This window comes from Opisthocomus hoazin, chromosome 2 (genome assembly GCF_030867145.1).
Source record: "Opisthocomus hoazin isolate bOpiHoa1 chromosome 2, bOpiHoa1.hap1, whole genome shotgun sequence".
Taxonomy (NCBI): Eukaryota; Metazoa; Chordata; class Aves; order Opisthocomiformes; family Opisthocomidae; genus Opisthocomus; species Opisthocomus hoazin.
Window position 1 is genome coordinate 40,644,440 of NC_134415.1, and position 18,676 is coordinate 40,663,115.

An 18,676-nucleotide genomic window follows, 5' to 3' on the forward strand; every position below is an offset into this window, starting at 1 on the left:
CGTCTCTGCTCCCCGCTTCCCCTGGAGAACCCCCTGTGCCATCAGGGCACAAGCCTCTGCGGGTGTTCAGAGAGTTGATACAAAAATGATTTGGGGCTGGATTCCTGTGGTGCTTTACTCAAGCACGTGCACAGAGCAGGTGATGGGACCGGCAGGAGGGAGAAGCAGGGACCATCACCTCCCCACGGTGGTACGGACCTCAGTGGCCGTCTCTCATGGCCTTAGCAGAGGACAGCTGTGGTAACATGGCTAATATTACTTGTTAGAGGAGGGAGGCTTTGCTAATCTTCGCAGAGCTGTATGAACACAAATATTGAGCAGCTGATCATCCCAACAATGCTTGGTCCGCACTGAGATGTCATTTCCTAGGCATAAACAGATTAACAGAGCCCTTCATGCAAAAAAGAAAAGCCTGCCTTTCTCCCTAGATGGTTTTAAGTAATTGGCTGGTTTAAACAGTTCCCAGGTTTAGGTAAAAACATCCCACTTCAAACGATGTAGCTCGTCTCAGCATGGAGAAATCCAATCAGGCCGCAGCAGGGAGGAGTTACAGGAATGAAGAAGGAAACATCGGAGTCCTGGTAAGGAAAGATTCTTCATATTGATGAGGACACGAGTGGCTTGTGGGTAGGCAGAACCACCCCACTCTCACCTCCGTACCGTGGGATTGCTGTGCTGCCTGGGGAGCAAGCCCCGGGGCTTGTGGTTTGGGGTATTTTCCCCTTCTAAGTACCTGATGCAGGGACTTTTCCTTCCGTGGAGGCAGTGGTCTAGTCTGATGGTGCAGTAAGGGCAAGGCGAGGGGTGTCATATGAGAAAGAAATATGTGGGCCTGCTCACAGCCGTTGGTCCTGGGCTGAGTCTCAGCAAAATGGGGTACTGTCTTACTTCAGTCCTCCTGACTTTTGCAGGCATTTCTCTTTGTACCCGTTCAGATGCCTGATTTTGCAGAGGTGTGTCTGACGGCTTGTATCACTGGGAAGTAGTGAAACAGGAAAATCTCACTGAGGTTTCCTCTGTAGCACATCTGAGTGTTTGCCATATCATCTAACTGTGTCTGATTCTCATGTATTCTTTGTACTCCTCAGAGTGAGCCCTTAAGCCACATCTGTGGTCCATGCAGAACTGACCAATGATGCCAGAATCGGGTTTAGCATTAGCTTAATGGAGATGGTCTTGTGCACCGAATGCTTGTAAATGTTCCTTAAGTTTTGCTGACTTGAGACAGTACAGCCACCAGCATCTTTCTGGCGCTAAAAGCTATAAACACAAAACTGAAAAATAAAAAAGGTAGCAGTAATACTAGGTAGCTTTCTGCACTTTATATTGGTATTTGTCTAAGTGGTGACTAGGAAACAGTCCAACCATTTGAGAAATTATAGTCCTGTTCTGGTTTAGAGAAGTCTGAATCCGTGCTTGTTGTAATGGTTGTGTACAGCCAGTTTGTCTTTGAACTGTACTGGAATATGACGTAACATGAAGCTTTTCCTTCAGGCTCTCTGTTAGGGAACAGAACTAGATTCTCCTTCCACAGTCCTCAGTGGATGAGAGTGTCACAAAGTTTCAAAAACGCGTGGAAGCGATTTTCTTCAATACAATTTCTGTCTTGTCTTCAGTGATGGGAAACAAACAGAAATTTAACGAAAGCATTTTCTTCCATGGCTTGATTATGCCATGAGAACTGAAAAGCTTGTGCTCAGGAGACAGGAGTCTCAAATCTTAGAAGGCTTTTCACGCTGAACCTTTTTCTTAGTACTGAAATAATCTAAGCCCCCTTAGAAGTGGGCTGTCCTGAGTACACGGGGCACACTTAGAAGTGGATGGAAAATGCCAGCTGTTTCCTTTTCTAATTTTCTCTAATAGAGAGGAAAAGGCATTTTGAGGCAAAAATTAGGATTTTTGCTCTTCCACACTCTGCGAAATTGCTATATCTTCTTAGGCTTTAAAAAAACCAGATCTGTAGGGGAAAGGAAGAACTTGTTCTGGCAAGATTAAGCTGAGGGAGTTCTGGGAGGCTGTATTTTATCTTAATTTCTTTGGAAAGATGGAAGTTTCTTTGCCGTGCATCCGAAATAACTCTCAGACTTCCTCTTTGTGAAGTTCATAAACAGCAGAGGCTCTGCAGATAAACTTCAGATTGGCGCTTAGCTCAGTACTGCTCGCTTGCTGTACCGTTTCGTCGACTTTATCATTTTTTGTTTCCGTATTGATAGCACAGCTGTGTTTTCCCTTATTCCAGCGAATGAAAAGGGCCAAGCGAAGAAGAGCTGGCTTGTGCCGGGGCTCCCGAGGGATCGCACCTGGGCAGAGCACACAAACAAAGGGCTCTGGCTGCCTGCGGGGAGCTCATCGCGTGGGTCTCAGCCGGAGGTAGCTGGGCTACAGCTGGGGGGAGGATGCAGCTTGCTGGCTGTCATTTTTCCAGGCTTATCCTCAAGCTGTGAACTGGTGACAGAGATGGGTTTCTCGTCCTGGGGACAGTGGTGGGGATGTCTTTAGATGACAAGATGGCGGTGGTCTCCTCTTTAACATTTCCGGGCTTCCCAAAGCGAACACAGGAGCTGCTGCAAGGAGGTTTGGCTGTTGCAGAAGGCTGCTTTGTTAAAGATGAGACCTTGAGCTCCCACCAAGCTTTGCATTGCCATGCTGCGTGTCAGCAGTCTGCCTCGGATACAGGTGATGCAGTGAGCGGGCTTGCACGGTGGTGGGCGATGAGCAAAGCAGTGTGCGGCCATGGAGAGCAGGTCGGCTCGTAGAGGCATTGTGCTTTTCAAAGGTCAGGGTGGCACGGGTTTTTGATTGCTTTAGGACCATTATTTGCAAAACTACTTGTTCAACATCATGATCCTTCTGTTCTCTCTTGTCTTCTCCACCTCATGTAATCACTAAAATCCTAGAGGGAAGAAAAAACATCTTGTCTTGCTTGACCCACAATTATTTTTGACAGCAAGCTTGCAAATGCTTTAGCTGGCTGAGAGCACTTCTGAAAGTTACCAGTGACAGGGCTCGATAATTTCCCTCTGGCAACCAGTTTCCGACAAGCTGCCGCAGATTGTGTTTATTCATAATTTTGAGATGAAATCTTTCGTCTTTTTTATAGTCATCCTTGGATGTTGCATCACACGGGGCGAACCTATTCTGTAAAGCCATTAAAGGCAAGGTGATCAGTCCGGTTCAGGAGCAAGAGAAGCCTTCTTTTTCTCATCGGTTTTTATGACAGGCGCTTATCTCGGAATATTACTTAGGCATCTGATTAGCTGGCCATTCTTGTGTAACAAATCCATTTCAATGAGAAGTAAACTGCAGTTAATGATTAACATAATCTTCTTTACTAATTACTAGAGTTTTTTAATTTAATGAGTCACTTCTGAAAGTCTGAGGGGGAAATGGGGACAATTTTGTTTTTGTAAAATGATCACAGTGCAGTCATTTGCTTGTAGAACCCTGGTGGTGTTTCTCAAAGCAGCCATATCAAACATGCGGTACGTGTGCTCACTCAGCTATGTACAGCTCACTTGCAAAAGGAAATGGGTTGCACAGCTTCTATAAAATTACTACTATGGTCATGATTAATGATTTTGTTATCCAAGCAGCAAAACCACAAGACTTCATGACCACCATCGCAATCGCAAAGCTCTGGTACGTGCAGCACAAATTTCTCTAGTTGAGCATTTGAGGGCGTGTTGAAACAGAGTTTCTTACCGGACTCCCTGTTCCAACAACTTTCATTTCTCTTATGTGGCTACTGGCCATGTTTTCCATACTTTCCCCTCAAAAACAAATACTGGAGCTGGATTGGTTTCAACAGGCTTTAGACGAAGACAGTGTTTCTCTAATAGACCGGTGGCTCGATGGTTTGGGACATGTTTTTCCATGGGCGAAATAGCCTGGCTCTGGAGACCACATCCATTTTAGGTGTATTCCTGTAGCTGAGTGTGTTGTATTTGGGTGACCAGCAGCAAACCTCTCGTGTCTCCCCCCTCCCACTATCCTCCCCGAAATTTTCAGTGCTCTGCTGGTCGTAGAAAAACCCAGCCAAGACCCAGTATTGTCATGGGGGACAGAAGTTGTTCCCTGCTTCCATCACGGACAGTCTTGCCATCATTTGTTTGTAGTGGCACTTGGCTGAAGATGAGAGTGCCTTTTCTTTGAGAACCTGCCTGAGTTTCACCAGTCACCAAGTCCAGGTTCAGTCCCAGTGAAGTGGTACTGAGAGGACAACAGGCTTTTGAGGGCCTGAGCACCATGTCTTTGATACTCAGTCGCTTTCTTCTGAGGGTTTCCGTTTGGCTTCTTGAACCATGTTTTAACTATGGGCTCTGTCAGAAGTACCTGCTTCTATCTGAACCTTACGTGAGCCTGTTCTAGTGAATGCTATGCACCCTTCTCTTCTGAAGGATACCAGAAGAATAATTATGTCCTACATTAATTCTCCATGGGACTCATTATTCTGTAGACTACTTCTTCCATTCCAGTCTTTTTGGTCCCTTCCGTCACCTCTTTTCCAGGCTGGAGAGATCCAGGCAGTTTAGTCAGCTGCTCTTGAGAAGCTGTCTCATGTCTTTGATTGTCCTGACCATTGCTCTGTGAGCTTGCCATGGTGGAATTACCTTATTGATACAGCGTGGAGGGGAGGCCAGAACCGCAGACAGATTGGGGAAGCACAGCAGATAACATGCAATGCCTTGATGATGGTCTTTATTGCCACTACTTTTTTTTTTTTTTGTCATCTGTTGCTAAGCCACCAAGCTGACACTGTCACAAGGCTGCGTGTTTTAACCCAAAGACCTCTTTCCTGAGCAGCCGTAGCTGGCTCAGTGCATCATTGTACATGTCATCGAGGTGTTTCTGTCACTTTGCACTTTAGAGGTAATAATTTTTTTTTTAACATCCAGTCTCTCAACATTATGAGATTCTTAAGCAAGTTTTCAGGGTCAGCTTTCATTTTTACCCTCTTGAATAGTGAAGTTGCATCAGAAAACTGTCATCTTGCTGTTCACCTCCTCTTCAGGTCATTGATGAGTATGCTCACCAGCAAAGGTATAGACATGTAGGGTTCATTGGTGACCTTCTGCTTGGGGGAGGGGGGGGCAGTATTTCCTACCGCTTTTTCTCAATCTTCAGACCATTTGTTCCTGTGTTGAGAGCCTTCTCTTCTCCTACAGAAGTTTGAAGCCTTGATGAAGGACCCTACTGGAAAGCGATAGTGCTTGTCCCAGCCAATGGTAACCCTGCAGACGCTGTGCTTGTCCACCAGTTAGTTGCCTTCAGCATCACCAACCAAGAGGCAGCGTGAACTTTTATATGGACAAGTGAGCAGAGACCTAGTCTTGGATAGCTTGCTTTCTCCCTTTCTGGGCGCTTAGAGTAAGTGTTTGTGTTGGCAGACTGCCCCTCTAATCTGAGGACATTGAACGTGGAAATGCAGCAATTTTTAATAAGGTGAAAGCGGAGGCCAGAGCTGCAGCCTCTGTGGTATGCTGCAAACAGGTTTTGTAGCCATGTCAACACATGCGAAGAGGCTCGGTTGCCCTGCCAGGTCTGAAGGAGAACAAGGTGTGGAGGAAAGCAAGGGTAGATAAGGATCGGGCAAGATAAAAATCACTACAGCTTCTTTTCCAATTGCCTGTTACAGAAATACTGCCTTCCCTGAGAGGCAGCAGATAAGGCGCTGCTTGGAGGGCTGGTTATAGCTCCCAGCTGCCCCGCTGGGATTATCTGGCACTTACATCCACTTTGGGATTTTTATTTTCATCTAGGATGGTGAGGGGGTTGCAGGCCACTATGTGCAACCCCCCTCCAGCTGGGTGATTTTCCCAAGCTTTGTTATTTTGACCAGGAGCACCCAAGATGTTTTCGGAGCGTATCCACAAAAGGCTTGTCCCAGCAGGGCTCGGCCGTGGGTCCTGTGAAGGTGAAGGGTCCTGCTGGCTGGCACGGCACCGTGTTAAGGCCCTGCCTCCCTTTTGGTTCGTGCCAGTCAAAGTTTAACTTTGAGAGCACGCTGCAGGCTGAGGCTGCCCAGACTATGGGGTGTGTGCCTTTCTGTTGTTGTTCTAAGAAGCTTAAATTGCAGCTCGGCATCTGGGTCTGCACCGCTTACAGCACTGCAAAAAGGTGCTCGTATGAGGCGGCTGTTATAACTAAATCCTAACTCTGCTCAGTTGTTCCATATAGGTTGGAAGCTTAATGTTGTTATGAAGTACTTGCTTGTAGAAGCTGCTCATTTTGTTTTGAAATGTCCCCGAAATGTGCTAGACATTGTAGGACCTAAAGTTATAGGCACAAGAATTAGCCTTGATGGGTTTAGACCCCAGATTTGAAGTGCCTTTGTCTAATAAGTTATGAAGACTGGGCTGATGAAGCCACTTCTTAAAAAGCCAGAATATCAGTGCAGTTACATTTTTCAGGTGGTGTTAACTATCTTAAGAGTTGTTCTGCTTCTAGATACTTGTTTAAAAAAATCCAACCAAAACAAACACATACATTAAAAGTCTGTTCCTAACGGGTGGGTCAGCCATTCAGAACTCATCCTGCTTGTTGTACCTCTCAGATAACCCAGCCTGGCTTTACATCACACTGCAAACAGATCTGTATATTTGCTTTCAGCGAAGCTGGGAGTTCAGTGCTCTTAAGTGCTGTACCGGTTACAGAGGATCAACATCTGGTTTGTGTTGTAATGCTTTAAGGTGTGCTCACCTTTAGACAGTCTTGCAGAGCGTTGTTTTCAGAATAAACAAGTGTCTACAATGAGCGTTCTTGTATTCTTGGAGTAGGAGACATGTGTCTAGTGCAATTCATTGGAAAATAATATTTAGATAGTGCATTCTTGACAAGGAGAGAAGGTTTTTCAGGTAAAACCAGTCTTCTCCCACTGATGATGCGACTTTTCTCTGCTCTTGAGGTTGTGTCTGTAGCTAACTGTTGTGGCAAATGGAAACCTTTCCCTTGGACTCATCGTAGCCGCAGCACAGCTTGTTGGTTGGGGAGGGGTGGAGATTTTTCTTACTTCAAAGCACCAATATTTTAGGCACGTGCAATGTTACAGTTCTTCTGATCATTGTGCGTGGAGGCTCTTTTCCTGCTCCTGATCTGTTAGTGCATTTAACAGCTGTCTTCTGATACTCATGGTAATACAAAAAAGCCCAATCAATCTATGAAAAGAATTAATGGGCAAAATGCTGAATGTCTAGATATTGTATGGAAATTGTTTTAACCAAGGCAGGGCTATGGAGAGAGGATGGCTAAGACTGGTACCCCACTGTGTATTTCTCCAGGAGGAGAAATACGTATATTAAGAAGCTGCGGGTATTGGCAACAGCGTGATGTTGCGTGATATTTCACCCTTTCATGATCATTGTTGTGTAATGATGTAACTAATTAACCCAAAGAAAGTCCTCACCGTGAGCCAGGAATATGCAAAAATGCAAGTGACATTCCTTGCACATTAGAGATTAGTGACAAAACAAGAAAAAAACAACCTAAATTTTTTAAAGGAAGGCTCATTATTCAAGTAGCCTGTGATGAACTGGAATTTGGTGAGTGGAGAAGAACGTGTAGAGGAGTTTTTGGCTTCATGGGACACGTGTGGGTTAATAGAATTGCCAGTATTTTTGTAGCCTGGGTAACTAGTGGGGTACAGCCCAGGCACACAGATGTTCTGTCTGAGTCTGCCCACAGAACTTACATGACTGCGTCAATTCACAGAGTTTAACTTTGCTCTTCAGAGGTAGCTTCTAGCGTCACCACTCATCATCCCACAGTGCCTAGTATAACAAATAACATGCCAAGCGAACACAAGTGGTGTTGGTGAATATGTCACGGGTAGGCTATGGCATACTATTTTTCCATGTGTGTGGAGACAGCTTTTATGGCCTGGCAACAGATCTGCCTCTTCCAAGTGTTTTAGGTGAAATCTTACTAAGCTGCCTGCTGTCAGGTGTTGCCAATATTGCAGGTGTGTGCAAAGTCAGTGAGTGGCAAAACATCTCTTTTAATACCGCATGCAGTAACAGCTGAATGTATGACGATTTCCCCCCTCCCCCTTTCCATTTAAAACAGAATGCTACAGATAGCTCCTCTAACTCCTCTCAAAAAAGGGAACAGCCTGTGCGAACTCTGGCTTCTCCTGGATCCTGCGAACATCGAAGAATTTGCACTCGTGGACACCTTCACGACCATTATAGCTCTGACCACTACCATCTAGAACAAGTAAGGTTTCTTCCCAGTGTTGCCACCTAAAGGGCTGTGTCTGCCATAGCCAAGACTGATGTTTGGTTTTCCCCCTGCATCCCTGAGAGAACCACCCCACCCCCCCTTTTCCCCCCTTTCCTTCTCAGTTAGCTTTAAATGGCTTCCAATTATCAAAAAAAGAAGGGGGGCGTTACACTGTGATTTAATACGTTACGTTGCACCATGCGCACACAGAGCATTGTAGGTCTGTGACAGCTGTCCTCATTCCTGAGCCAAAGGCTGAAACTCTGTGATGGGTCACAGTGAAGGGCGTACAAAGAAGGAAAGACGAAATTCTTAAACAACGGCTTTTCACTAAGCAAGGAGACAGTGATTGCTGATAGCAAAGTGAGCTTATTTATCTTTTCTCCCTCTTCATCTCCATTTCTGCTTCCACAGTCAGTACCGCGATCCTACCGGCACGTCAACTTTCCCGACGATGACGAGGAGATAGTGCGCATCAATCCTCGGGAAAAGATTTGGATGACTGGATATGAGGACTACCGCCATGCCCCAGCGCGAGGGAAGAACTTTGATCCTGATGACATGGACTCCTACGTACGTTTTGCCAAAAGCGAGGCCTCAAAACATGAATACACTTATCCTTACGTAGACAACTCGGACTTTGACCTGGGTGAAGATTTCAAGGGTGCTGTGATAAAGACTCAACCTGTCAAGTTCAAGCCCAGGCGGAAGGAAGATGGTGAGAGGTCGCGGTGCGTGTACTGCAGAGACATGTTCAACCACGAGGAGAACAAACGGGGTCAATGCCAGGATGCTCCAGACCGCGTCAAGACTTGCATCCATCGAGTGAGCTGTATGTGGTGTGCAGACACTATGCTCTATCACTGTATGTCCGATCCAGAAGGAGACTATACAGATCCTTGCTCATGCGACACCAGTGATGAAATGTTTTGCCTCCGGTGGATGGCCCTTATCGCCTTGTCGTTCATTGCTCCATGTATGTGCTGTTACTTGCCGCTTCGGGCTTGTTACCACTGTGGGGTCATGTGCAGGTGCTGTGGTGGAAAACACAAAGCTGCTGGATGACTACAGATGCATTCAAAGTGTTACGTTTTTCCTGTAGTTCAAGGAACACGTTGGTTTCGGAGCATTGAGATCACTCATTTTGATGCAGCCACTGTGCCCGACAGCATCCAGAAACCACCAGTTCGGATCACTTTACATTTGGTCGTCTGGGGCTCACACTGCATTGATTTGCTCATCAAGTGTTCTAACTAACTAACCTACAGCATAGACTTTTGTATTATTAATCTGTAATCAAAACAGACTGTCTTGTACATGTTTATATATTTTTTTTTTCAGTTAAAATGAGTTTGAGAAAAGAACTGCTTTAAATGGTGGTGGATTGTAGAACATCTCCAGGTTGTGTCCGTCTTGCCTCCGCTTGTGCGGTACCATCAGCGTGTTGGCAAGCTTTGGCATTTCTAGAAACGGGGTGGTGGAGTGAATGAAATCTCACTTGGAAAATATTTTAACTTGCCGTCAAGTTCTTGTGTGTGTATAGAAGGTGTGCTAGTAACAAACTTGTACCACAACACAGTATTTCTGTCACTGGTTTTCTTTGGGTTTTTTGTTCTGTTTTCCAAAGCCAAAATAGCATTCTAAGCTGCAATTTCTCTTCTAGAGTCCATCGTCATTTCCTTCAGCAAACATCTTAAATTATTTCTCTGTTTGTAAAGCTCTGTGAACAGAAAGCAAGGCTCAGTTACCATAGTCACATAACCATTGAGAATCTGGTAGTTCTCCTTACCTGTAATCATTTCAGACCACTACTTGAAAGGGAAACTTAAATTTTAGGGTTTTCTTTTTTCCCTAAATAACATTGGAAAAATAAAACTGTGTTTTCGGAGTTTTGCCCAAAAGAAGGGAACTTCTTCATTAGCTAGCCATGTAATGATCTGTGAATAAAACACTAAGGTTCCAGATGAGGAAAATTGTTGTTATGCAAAGAATTACTAACAATGCAACACCAAAAGCACTATTATGGCAATTCTGGGGAAATGCTGCATTAAGTGGTGGATCATATGGATAATCGTATTTGTTTGTTTGTTTTCTGTATAATACATGAGCGTGAGAACATAACGTGTCCACAGTAGAAACTACATTTAGCATTCTAAACAAGTATTTCAAATCAGAAGCCAGGATGTTAACCACCACTTCCATTTCCTGACCTGCGGTCCCAATCCTCCAGATGCTTACACATGTCTCGACGGACGTATTGCGCGTGCAACCGGCGTTTCCGTGAGTCTGTGGGTAGGATGAAGCGTGTGAGTCTTTGCAGGAGCCAGACCGAAGCGTCTCCCTGGCTTTCCCCTCCCCAGTTCACCACCCAGATTTATCAGGTGGATACGTAAGGTGCATACAGCAAGATAAGATTACTTTAATTTTTTTTTAAATGTCATGTTGTCTTGTGTACAAGGCTTGTAATTAGCTTGGAAAAAGAGTATTTTTCTAATATATTACAAGGAATAGCCAAATAATTTTTATTAAAAATAAAAAAAAAATGATTTAGTGCAGTGAGCTCTAACTAGCATAGTACAATCTGAATACTTTGAGGCAGCTAGGGATTGGCTTGTCAAAGCTGGCACTGCTGTTCCTGCCATAATTTCTTTCTGCAGTAAATTGCCAGTGGGCGCATGTCCTTTCCCTCCCTCTATTGCACATTGACATCAGTCTTAAAAGAGAGGAATTTTTTTTTTTATTATTAATTTGCCAAATGTAAAAGGAACGCTTGCCATTCTTTCTTGGTGGAATGTCCCAACGGTTCCTCTGAGAGTTAATCACAGCTTTTTAGTCAACCATGAATTAAGTATGCAATGTGCTTATACAGTATAGAGTTTGATAGGCTTAATTCGTAGCAGTTGCTGGGGATTTTTTCAGTTGGGGAAAAAAAAAGAATGATAGTGGAAAAGGGATGGAGTGTTACACTCTGGGTGATGTGTCTGGATTTGCTGAATGAAATATAAATATTTTGTGCCTAATAGCAGTTGACAAATCTCTCAATGGTGTCTAGTAAACATCAAGCCAGCCTCAAAAAAAAAAAGTTATTGGAACAACCTTTTCCTTTTATTTCTGTTTTCAAAGTTGTTTCATGAAAACAAACATCTGTAAGATCTTCTCTCTATAAAGCACAACACTACAAAAAGATCTTACAGATTTTTGTCTGGTCTTGAAGTGTCCCTATTTATTTAAGTAAAGTAGACATACTCCAAGCCTTTCTGTATGTCTGGAAATAAAAGTTTTTTTAAAAAAAATCCCTCTTTTTTTTTTTATTTTTTTTCTTCCCCTCTTCCTTCCTCCCTCTTCTCTTGAGTTTTTGTAATACTTGTAGATTTTGCTGCGTGTGTTATTTGGTTTGTGAAGGCAGTGGTGTAAGGGCACAATGATAGAAATGGGTGTTTTTTTGTAAATATTTCTCCTTAATTTCCACACTGCTGCTGAACAGTGTGTAGCGTTCTCCCAGTCAGCTTTGCAATACTGACATCAATCATTTGAGAGAAATTACTCAGATTTTATTTTTGTATCTGTGGTAACAAAACATTAACCAATTTTTTTTTTCTGTTGTAGAAAGGTTTTTTGTTTGTTTTTTTCCAAGCTATCGCTCACGTTAACAAATTAAAGTGCCTGAAGCCTCATCATTATTGTATCTATATACTAAAAGTTAAAACCCTGTTGTATTGATTTTTATAAGCCTTTTTACCTCTGTGTAAAAAAAAATATATATACAAGTGTATGATGTACATTTTAGTTCTTAACTTCTTTTTTTATTGTTTCTAATATGTATGATCAGTGTAGCTATTGCTTTAAAATGTACCATGTAAATACAAATACATCATATCAAAATGACACCGTTTATTGTTATTTGGCTGACTGGAAAATGAGTTCAAAATGAAAATGTGCTGGGAAACACCGGGCCATCGCTGGAGCCACCTTCCCAAGACGTCAGGGTTTATGAGGGAAAATCAATGGATTTTTTTCAGTGACGAATGCTGCTGGCCTTGGGCACAGCCATCCTCACCCAAATGCTGTGGGGAGCATGAAGGCAGATGTTTTTTCCAGTGTTTTTTAGGTGGTTTTCAGATGTTTCATGTGTTTTGGGGGATGATGCCCCCGGGACGGCCAGGCCTGGTGGGTCGGCGCCCCAGGAGGCCCTGGTGGCCATGACAGCGGCCAGGATGCCCCTCCTGCTCTCCCTTCTCCCTAGACCTTAATCCCATGCGCTGCTTTGGGCTGGGCTAAATAAGCCACGGGGTCATTTTTCTTTTACCTTGTTTCACCCAAGCAGAGCAGCCCCAAAGAAGAGGGGAGAGCAGAGAGTGAGGCGGGCAGACATGGCTGCCGAGCGAGGGCCACTTGCTTTTTGAGGCCGCGCGCTGGGAGTTTGCAGGGCTGGCCAGCTGCCACCACTGAGGAGAGATGCCTGCGGCAGCTGGCACTGCCATCCCCACTCGGAGAGGTTTAACATGGAAGATGGAAGAGGAATAACCCAGTTAAAAAGGACACCAGGCTGTGGCCGATCGACTGAGGAAACCAGAGGAAAAACAGTGAGTATATCTGAATTTTTACAGTTATTTCCAGTGGGCGCTACTCAGGCCAACACTATACACTCCTGAAAAGCCCAGTTTTATTTTTCTGCAGGTAAGTGATAACACAACCAAGGTAATAACACAACATTGAGGGGCGTGTAAGAGGGGAGGCGAAGAGCACACGTAGAGCCAAACTGTACACGTCCTTCTTGGATGAAAGCGTTGCTCACTGCAAAGGCAGTGCTCTGCATCGGCTGCCACCCACCCGGCACACGAGGTGACGCGCCAGTTGCATAAATAACCTCCATGGTTTAATTTGTCACAGCTTTGCTGAGATCCTGAGTCCATGTTGGCTTTCTATTGATTTATATTTGTATTCATGTATTTCTGGAAATACTATGTGCTCGTATAAACATAGATGTCTGTTTATGGTACGAGTGTGTATTTGTTACGATTTTTTTTTTTTGAAAGACTTTGCAGGCCTCATGAGAAGCAAATGCACTGTGAGTGAGGTGGTGGCTTCAGGAGGACTCTTGGTGCAGACAAAATACTTTGGTCTGCATTGGTGTTGGCTCCATCTGCAGCTAAGCCGAGGGCAAAGGGACTCCAATGGCCTGTTGCTTTTGGTTCATCATACTCTCTTGACTAATTATGGCAGGAAGACTTCCGTGCTGTTCCCTGGCCATTTCAATTCTGCTTCTCCCGCAGAAGGCCTGGCTAAGCCATATATCTTCTTGCAGCCTACAATGTCTTCTTCCTTTCATCTGTGAATCACAAGGGTTGTTTATGCCTGGAGATTTCTAAACTGAACCAGTAAATGGTACGTTTGGACCCTGGATCCATGAGAAATGCAAACACCAGCAGATACAAGGCAGCATGAAAGGCAATCAGCCTTCTGCACCCTAGTCGATGCGGACGTCCCAGGCCTACTGCTGCTGATCATCTGGGACAGGTACTGTTCTCTTGGCAAGATGCAATTAAGGAGGCCAAGTTTGGAGAGGACACAGATTTTGTACTCTTGCAACCATATGAAACAAGGTTGAATATTTTATGGCTTTAAAAAAAAATCTGTTTCACTGTAAACATAATACAAATAGCATTTTAGAATAATGTGCTTTCACCCAGGCTGAGTTTTAGGTGCTGATAAATGCAGCTTGCCATTTTATAGCAAGAGACTTAACATCAGATGTGCTGCTGCCATCGCCTGGGTCAGAATGGCTCTCCCGGCCTCTCCTTTCCCTACTTTGGCAGCAGGAGAAGTGCCGACCCAGTTCACCCGCAGGCCTTGCTCCTAGGGAGGCATCCTTGGGTTCAGGCAAATATGTTATCACAGCAGTCCCACCTATGCGAACATTTCTCCTTGTAGCCTGTGAAACTGAAAAGACAGAGGGCAAGGAGAGGAATTTCTTGCCTGTGCTTACTCAGGAAACCTGCAAGTACTTCCAAAAAACTTTCTGCATAAAAGCAGTATCAGGTCAGGAATTGCAGGAGGAATGGAGGGCAACTGCAACATATAAGCAGTGTGGGTCTCTCCAGCTACAACAGCTCTGTTTTCTTGCAAGGCACCACATTAGCAGTGTCAAGCATAGAATCATAGAATCATTAAGGTTGGAAAAGACCTCAAAGATCATCAAGTCCAACCGTCAGCCCAACACCACCATGCCTGCTAAACCATTTCTTAGGAGTGACTGCAGCTGCCCAGCATTGCCTTCAAGGGACAGAATTTTTGCATGAGGAGGGTTCACCTGGCCTCCTTTAGTCACTCAGTAAAAAAAAGTTTTTCTCACTCTGCTCAGAGAGCTGTAGTTTAAATAGGCAAATCTGAACTATCCCTGTTGTGAAAATGAGCAAGTCCGAGAGTTTGAATGACTTAGGTGATGTCACGTGGGGAATTTGTGGCACAAGTATCCTAAGCACAAGTCCACCACCATCTTCATCAAAGGTCTGCTGTCCTGTCACTCTGTCTGAAGATTATCTGGGAAGTTTGGGCTGCTACAGGAGCCTTGCTGCATGGAGCACAAACCAAACCAGTCGGTCCAATCAGGAAGGAATTTGTAAATCTCATTTCTCTGGTAATTCCACTTAGAAATGCAAATCGGAAGTAGCCGTCAGGATGCCTGGAAACAAGAGGTATCATTGCATGTTTGCAATGCTTATCGAAGGCAGAACTTAGCTTCCTATACAGAGCAAATTCAGCCTTTTTCACAAATCCTTTGAGAGCGAGCTTGCAGCACTAGCAACCAGAAACGCTCTCCTTTCTTCAGCACACGATGCTAGATGAATTAACATCCTCCTAACACTGTGTCCTATTCTAGGATGTTCAGCCTTCTGGTATTCTGTTAACATTTTGAATTAGGCAATGAAATTCCTTCGTATCGTGGTGGCATACATGGAAATAAATAGAAAAATGTTTGGCTTCCACCCAGAGACAAGATATTTAAATGGTGGAAAGTATGTGTGTATTTTTGGGGTGGTGTACTTAGATCTTTACAAATACTTTTAGTTGCTTTCCTGCACTCATGTGCAACCATCTGATGCCATTCATCTCATTCCCCCATTCCCCAGTTGGAAATTCATTTAGGAAGAGTTAACAGACTTCGGTTTGGCTTCTGCTGGATTTCAAGCCTGCTGCCTAACGTCATGTGAGACAGGATCTCACAGCAGCACTCTGGGTGGTTGTAAGGAGAAATGTGTCTGAGAACTGTAACACACCCCAGCTCTTTGTGTGCGCAATCACAGCTCTGTGCACTGATGCGTAGGCTGAGGTGGCAAGGAGAGTACAAGTCATTTCCAGACTTAATACAAGTTGTGTAATGACCTAAGGAGTCACTGATCTTAAGAATACGTATCATTGCATGAGGGAGCTAGAATTAACGTACAGTTTGGGATGGCTAAGATGTTATAAAGTCATACACAGCCTTAAACTTAATTCTTATCTAGAATTCTTAATTATTCTTAATTATATAGACAGTGTAATATGAACTGACATTTTGGTTTCTGCATTTTCTAAGGTTGTGACACGATGAGCTGCAGAATTGGCCAACATCTGTTTTAAGGGAACTGACAGGACTAGTATCAGGCTTACCACTTTGAGCAAGCATTTTTCTGATTTTCACACTCAATTTCTCTCTTTCAGTGTTGTGCCAATGTTAGCTTATTAACTGTTTAAGCTCTTGATGTAAGATTTTAATCTTACCAAAAAAAGAATAGAGATAGAGAACGTAGTGCCAACAGTGAGATCCTTGGTCTTGAAGTACAAAGTCTGGTATGTTCCCAAATGTACCCTATCTTCTAATCTGAGATTTCCGGTACTCAGATTATGTTTAGCTCTGACCTGATTCAGAAACTAAAGCTCAGACACTTCTAAAATTTGAAACATTAACGTCCTTGTGCCCTTGAGGGCCATTTCCAACCTTAAAAGCTCAATTCCAGAACTATTGAACTCAAGTGATTTCACTTTAAAGGTGCTTACTCTTTACAGCTTCCTGAGAACAATGATAAAAGCCAGGTTAGAAAGTATAACTTTCAACCACATTTTGTAAAAGTACTGGACACACTTAAAACAGAGAGCTTTTTGATGTGAACAGCTAAAAGAAGCAGCGCTCTGCTGGTTTTGTTCTTGAGTCTGAACATTGCAAAATTCAAATCCCAAGAAATTTGTTTCGGAAAACTCAGAGCAGCTAAAAAAGACAGAGTGGAAGCTAGGACTGAATGCAGATGCAAGATACATAGTTCGTCCCAGATATGACACATGAGTAGAAATACAGTTTGGGGTTTTTTTGAGGGTCACCTAGAATGAAACTTCCGGTATCACAGTAATGTATTGGTACAGGGCCTGATGTTCAAGCTGAAGTACCCTGAGCAGTTTCCATGTATTTCTGCCAGGAAGGGCAGATGGTCTGTGCCTCTGAGAGGAGCGTTCAGACCAACACTGCGGCTCAGGCTGCCAAGCAGGAAATGTATATACACATATATATACATCTGTGTGTGTGCACATATCCTTTCAGAGCAGAAATCTGAAATTACCAACATGACCTGAAAAACCAAGCAATAGTTACCCTTTAAATAAATAAATACACAAGTAAAACTCCAGCTGTGTGGCTGACCCTGGTGGCTTGGCAACAATGAATGGGGTTTTCTGTGCAGTGGCCCCAAGTATTGGGTATTGCTGCAGGATTTCTCTGTTCGCTTAGTGAATAGACCTCAGTGAACGTCTTCGTCTTGGGGAAAACCCCAGAACCCCATTAAGTGGTTGAGACAGCCACAGAAAAGGGATGGCTCCCAAACCAGAAAGCAAAATAGCAATAGGATGAAGCAGAGAGATGTGTTGTGCTCAGAGGAGTTATCTGCTTTGCTGTGACTTGAGGGGCCTGTGCTGAACGGTCAGTGGCTCTGTTTCTCCGCGGCCGGTGACTGGGCTGTGAGGAAATCATGGGCATTTTGGTGAGCAGGAAAGCCTGTGCATTCATTCATCTGCCTGAAATGGAGAGGTTTGGTGCAAACCGTTTGGCCGGAGCAAGGCAGCCTTTGCAATGATGCCACTAGCACAGTTTAGATATGGTTTCTGCCGTCTGCTGTAGGGCTGAGACATAGTTGTCCTTCCACGTGTTGCCAGAAGTGCCACAGGCCTGGAGCAGCCTGCTGGGTGAGCAAAGTCCTTACACTTCCCCGTCTTTGCAGAGAGATTCAAAGGGCTGTAATGTGCCAGAGAGGCAGCAAAAAATACTATATTCATTTAATTTCAAAACTCTAGCACCCATCACAGATGCAAGGCTATTTGCTGCATTTGTGCTTCCCTAGACTTTTAACAAATGGACTCCTACCATCATCAGGTAGGAGAAAACTGGTGAAGAACACACCGTTCAATGACAAGAGATTGCATTCCTGCGTTCCCTGGGGTAAAATCCTGACTCTACTGAAGTCAGCAGCAAAAATCCCATATGCTTAAGTGAAGCCAGGGTTTGTCTCCTGGAATCTGCAGGATTTGGATGCCAGTATCCCAAGGTTTGGCACCCAAAGCACCCCCTCACCTGGCAACTCCCTGGGTGAAATTTCCATAGGCTTCTCCTGCCCCCATTCTCCTAAGGGAAACTAGGTGCAATGACAGCCTAAGTCAATAAAAACGGATTTCTTGTCCTACACAGTGCATCAGCTCCCCAGTTCTGTCTTTAAAGACTGTATTTGAAATGGGAGCCGCTTTCTGCTCCTGCAAAGTTACAAATTGATGAGTGAGGAGCGAGAGCATCCTGCTGACAGCCGAGGAAGGGCTTTGTGGGACCCCAGGATCACGGGTTTTAACCTTAGCACCTTAGCTCATCACCTTTTTTCCTGCTCCCAATTTCCAGGTTCTTTCAATTCACTTGGACCTTCACAAACCAACATGCAAAAGAAAAAAATGTATCTAGGAGGAGTAAGCAGTTTTGACTTAAAAAGTGACAATTTGACAGGGACTTTCCCTCAGCCACCTTGCACTCCTTTTTGAGAGCTTGCAGGGTTTTGAGCTGGCAGCAATTCTTTCTGATATTAGCTGGAATTTCCAATCAAAGATTAAAAGGCTAAAAGGGTGCCTATGTACTGACATACATGAGAAAAAGACCCTGTAACGAAGAAGCACTCCTGAAGGAACTGTGTTTTCAAACTCACTCGCATACATAATGTTTTAAGAGCTGTCACCATCAGAGCACATTTTATGGCCAGTTCCTGAAGGAAGTGGTTGTAAAGATGTGGCCAGAAGAGCAGAAAATCCAGGTGCTGAGCAGAGAGCTTTTGAACTTACAGCAAATGCGTGATACTTTTTTTTAACCAGAACAACTGCTGTTTGTGACCATCTGAACTTTCAGCTACAAGCAAATATCTTTTGGGTTCGTCAGGCTGATATCCTGTCTCTAACCGCA

General features: G+C 44.2%; 1 protein-coding gene across 2 annotated transcripts in view; it reads left to right on the forward strand.

The window, feature by feature from the left end:
* Positions 1 to 12,078, forward strand: part of SPRED2 (sprouty related EVH1 domain containing 2) — a 66,171-nt gene extending 54,093 nt beyond the window's left edge. For both annotated transcript variants that reach the window (XM_075413314.1, XM_075413315.1), the window contains exons 5-6: positions 8,062 to 8,211; positions 8,632 to 12,078. In XM_075413314.1, coding sequence (XP_075269429.1) covers positions 8,062 to 8,211; positions 8,632 to 9,282 — 801 coding nt within the window. In that variant the 3' untranslated portion in view covers positions 9,283 to 12,078. The remainder of the gene's footprint in view (positions 1 to 8,061; positions 8,212 to 8,631) is intronic.
* The last annotated feature ends 6,598 nt before the right edge of the window (positions 12,079 to 18,676 follow it).